The 5000-nt window shown below is 42.8% G+C and overlaps 1 protein-coding gene across 2 annotated transcripts in view; it reads right to left on the minus strand.

Moving 5' to 3' along the window:
* LOC143035716 (proton-coupled zinc antiporter SLC30A2-like) overlaps nt 1-5000 on the minus strand; it is a 78246-nt gene that overhangs the window by 9759 nt on the left and 63487 nt on the right. For both annotated transcript variants that reach the window (XM_076202601.1, XM_076202600.1), the window contains exon 7: nt 4368-4608. In XM_076202601.1, coding sequence (XP_076058716.1) covers nt 4368-4608 — 241 coding nt within the window. The remainder of the gene's footprint in view (nt 1-4367; nt 4609-5000) is intronic.

Here is a 5000-nt window from a genome sequence, read left to right on the forward strand (position 1 = left end):
CACCGAGTCTTCTCACTCGGGTCGTAAAGGCGACTAAAATGGGACCCAATGTGGGACTGGGTACATTTCTATGAGAAGTCAAGGCATAGAAGGGTCTGGGGGGATTTTTCCAACCAGTACCCTAAGGTTTGGATCTTTGAATGTGCGTGAGTGTGGTGCAGATAACAGTAAAAGGAAAGAGATAGGCATTATGTTTGTGAGAATAAAGATAGATGTACTGGCATGAAGTGAAACTATGTTGAAAGGGAAGGGTGAGTTTAATTTTGGGAGTGTAGTGTGGAGGGTGTCGGGAGTGAGAAAATGACGATGGAGGGAAGGAATGAGTCTACTAGTAAGTGAGGAGAAAGGTAAGCGTATGGTGGAGTGGAGGGAGGTTTCTTCAAGGTTAATGTGGATGAAAGTGAAACTAGGAAGGAAGATGTTGATCTTTGTAAGCGCACGTGGGCCTGGTAGTGAAAAGACTGTAGAGAAAAGGGAGTTTTTTTTGGACAAATTCAAATGAGTGCGTAGAGAGTTTTGGGAAGAATGTCAATGTAGTGGTATTGGGGCATCTCAATGCTAGAGTAGAGGATGAACCAATGGAGTTGTTAGGAAGTGTAGAGTGCCAGGTGAAAATCACAGTGGAGAGTTAATGGTGGATATGTGTTTAGAGAGTTGATGTTAGCTAACACAGTGTTTAAGAAGAAAGTCAAGCATAAGTACACATTGGGAGAGGGTGGTGGATGGAAGGTTGGTTGATAAGGCATTAATGTACTATGTAGTGGTATCCAGGAGAAGACTAGAAAAAGTTTTGAATATCCATGATATCAAAGGAGAGAGTGGGGGAATATCAGATCACTTTTTGGTGGAAGGTATGTTAAGAATGGAGGATAGGTGGAGGAAAAGGAAAACAGCAGAATGTAAGGAGATTTTTAGAGCAAAATGTTTAAGTGAGAGGGAAAAGGAGCAGTAGTACAAGGAGAAGCTGAGAGAAGAGTGGCAGGTGGTGAAGGATAATGTAGAGGTAGGAGTGGAGGAGGAATAGGTATGTTTCAAGGAGGGAGTAACAAGGTGTGTAAAGATGGTGTGTGGAACAAGAAGGATGGGAGGGAGGAGAAGAAAGGGTAGTGAGTAGTGGGATGATGAAGTGAAGTGGCTTGTAGAAAAGAAGAAGTGAGCATTCATGGATTGGTTGCAAAGTAGGACTAGAGAAAAATATGAGAGATATAAAAAAAAAGAGAAGCAAAACATAACACAAAGGACGCAAAAATGAGAGCAGATGTGAAATGGAGGAGGAGTATGACAGGAAATTTTAAAAGTAATAAAAAGGTGTTTTCAAAAGAAGTTAAGAGGGGAAAGGAAGGTGAGTCAAGTAAATAAGAAAAGGTTTATATGGATAGATCTTATCGGAAGAGGAGGCGGTAAGGGGAGGATGGGTGGAGTATTTTAGAGAGCTGTTGAATGTGGAAGAGGAAAGGGAGGGATTGGTGACAACAGTGAGAGGCGCTAAGAAAAATCCAGTTATGAGAGAGGAAAATGAAGGACAAATAAGAAAATATGAGGTGTAATTAGCTGTGAAAATTATGAGAGCAGGTGAGGCACCTGGGTTAGATGGGTGTCATGTGGAGTGTCTGAAGAAGGGAAGTACAGTAATAGTGGACTGGCTAGTGAAGTTGTCTGATGTGTGTCTATGGGAGGGTAGAGTGCCGTAGGACTGGGGAAGCGCCTATATAGTTACGCTTTACAAAGGAAAATGGGGTAAATACAAGTGGAGTAGTTTCAGAGGAATCAATTTATTAAGTGTGGTTAGAAAGGCTAATGGGAGGATTTCGATTTAGGGAATTAGGAGAGGAACAGAGGGAGTAATTGGTGAGGAGCAGTGTGGATTTAGCGTGGATCAGGTTTTTGTGGTAAGGCAGATATGTGAAAAGGTTTTGATAAAAGATGAGGATGTTTTTTGGGCCTGTATGGATTTGGAAAAGGCTTATGACAAGGTAGACGAGAAGGCACTGTGGGAAGTATTACAAATATATGGGATTAGGGGAAAGCTGTTAGGGGCAGTCAAGAGTTTTTACGAGAGTAGTAGAGCCTGTGTTAGAATCAGAAATGGAGAGAGCGAGTGGTTTGAGTTAAAGATGGGACCGCGTCAGGGACGTGTCATGTCGCCATGGCTGTTCAATGTGTACATGGATGGTGTGGTGCGGGAAGTAAATGCGAGAATATTGTGCAGGGAATTGGAAAATGTTATAAAAATGGAGAAAAGAGGGAGGTGAACCAGTTGTCTGCTGATGTCACTACACTTGTGACAGGGTCAGAGGATGGATTAAGGGAGCTAGTGACGGAGTTTGGGAAGGTATGCGATAGAAGAAAGTTGAAGGTAAATGTGGGTAAAAGTAAGGTGATGAGATGTGCAAGGGGAGAGCATCGCAGTGAGTTGGAAGTGAGTCTTAAAAGAGAGAGGCTAGCTTTAGGTATTTGGTGTCACATGTGCTTGGAAAGGGAGGATTGGATATAGAAGTAAATTGTAGATTGAGAGAAGCAAGTAAATGCCTTGGGAGATTAAGAAGTGTCATGAGAAATAGGTATCTGGGTATGGATGCAAAGAGGTTGTATGAAGGAGCAGAGACTTAGAATTTAAGAGAGGCTGGGAGGAAAAGTTTGAATGTGTTTGAGATCAAATGTCTGAGAAGTATGATAGGGGTTACAAGGTTGGATAGTACGAGAAACGAGGAGGTGAAGAGGAGAGCGGGAGTGGAAAAGGAAATGGCAGATAGGGCTGATGAAAGAGTATTGGGATAGTTTAACACATGGAAAGAATTAGTGATGAAAAATTAGTAAAAGAGGTGTGGAATGCAGAGGTGGATAGAGTGAACTTGAGGGGACGACCGAGGACGAGATTGATGGATGGGGTGGAGGGGGCGTTGAGCAAGAGGGAAATGTCTGTTGTGCAAGGAGGGGAGAAGGAAGGAGATAAGTGTGAATGGAGAATGGTTGTGTATAGATGATACTGTTATGCAAGAAAGGGAGGGGCGGGTAATCGGGGAGTAGGTGTTTATGTGTAAATGATATTTTGACGAGCCCGGATGAATTTCTCCTCGTCTTCTCTTTTTCTGCACAAGGGGAAGGAGAGGGGGGGGGTCGCCGAATAAGTGAAGCTGACTTGCTGTGGGTGTTCTGTGTCTTATTACATTCTTCTGACCCAGGACAGTGAGCGGGTTACAGAGATTACCCGTCATTCATGAGGAGCTAAGGTGAGAGGGAGAAAAGGATTGTGGATGGGAGAGGAATGGTAGGGAGTTGGCTACCTCCCTTATAAAGTGGAAAAAGTTTTTGGTATATAGACAGAAAATAAGTCTTCACTGAACAATTATTGTATATGAAACGACCATTTCAATAAAAAAAGGAGATTTATCTTCATCTGTTAGATGAGTACGTAGCGCTGCATTGCAGTAATCATTTTGTTATATGATTTTAATCATTTTACAAGGTTTACCTCCAGATCGGGTATCCCTTGAATCCCCTGTAGTTGAACTTTAATGACAGCAGTCCCTGACGAAACACAACTGAGCTACTGTTCATGTCGGAGCGAAGGCGTGCTTTGAATTTGCACGTTCAGGAAACATTCGAAATCATCCTGGAAGACTTTTGGGATGACTATAGGCCCACATACAGAAGTACATTCAAAAGACAAGAGTGTCTGTCACCTTCAGAACATGAGCGAGAAAGTACACCTCCCCCCTAATCGACATTACCTACCCTGATCCCATTTTCCCTTTCAGCCAAATGAAGTCGTCTAAACTCAGGCAGAATAGAATTCAAAGATGACGTCCTCGTAGGAAAGGGATCATACTCATATAGTTTAGGAGGTAAATGATACTATATTTTGTCTGTGTGGGGGAGAGGGGTAGGCTTTAGCCTTTCATTCCTGTGGCAAAATATATGTCCTCTTGTGAATATCCGAAACCGATCTAAGATATATACGAATTATGCAAAAGTATTTCTCGTTGGCGAGTGAATACAATTCTGTTTGAAAAATCTACCACAACTGTATATAGAAATATGGCGAATCCCAACAGTTAAAGCTATGTTTACATGTTTCTAATCTACCATGCACCACTTTCGAGTATCGGCCATTGCAACTTCGAGAACAAGCGAACCTGACCCATGACATGTCGGAAGTGTGCAAATGTATCTTTCACTGTTGTTCCATCGATACAATTTTGTTGACAAAAATTACTTTCATCATAATACAACTACTCTGCATAGAAATGTATCCGATAGCAACAGAGGTTTATATTTGTATAGTTCCGAAACGTCATGGAAAAGGTTTGAATGTCTGTGATTGTACCTGTGACCTAATATAAGGCAAATACTGGAAAACCACATACCTATGCCGAGGTGCACGGAGAGGGCATGCTTGTTGACAGAGAGCGCCCACATATGTAGGTTGTGTACGGTGCGCACGCCCGGCAGAGCCTCGAGGTCCTGGTAAAGGGCATCGTAGGGCAACCCCGGGGGCGCTCCCTCCATCAGGATGTGGCTTAGCTCCTTCAAGATCGGGATGGTGATGGCCAAAGCGACGAAGGCAAACACGAAGGTGGTGATTGGATCGGCTAACTTGTACTCAGGCTGTGGGTGTGCCAAAGAGAACAAGGGCATTCTTAGGTATGGTTTTCCTGTGATGAAATACGACTCGAGGACACGACAGGAAATAGGCTTGACAAGAACTAAATGCGTCATCCAGAATGTAAGTTAAGACAAATTTACGAGTATTACACCAAACAATCTTATTCAGGTGGAGGTAGGATCCATTTTTGAATAGGTTAACATAAAATGAAACCTTATTAATCGATTCCGATAGACACTAATTCTCCTTCTTAATCTTTTACGAGGCGACGACACAAACTAACTGACCTTCTCTCTTCACACCTCGTAAACAATTACACACCGAGACTGAAGCAGACACAGGCGAAGTGCTTGCTATCCAACTTCTCGTTTGACATCTTACACCTTCCGCGTCA

This window comes from Oratosquilla oratoria, chromosome 19 (assembly GCF_046742065.1).
Source record: "Oratosquilla oratoria isolate Oo_2021 chromosome 19, ASM4674206v1, whole genome shotgun sequence".
Classification (NCBI taxonomy): domain Eukaryota; kingdom Metazoa; phylum Arthropoda; class Malacostraca; order Stomatopoda; family Squillidae; genus Oratosquilla; species Oratosquilla oratoria.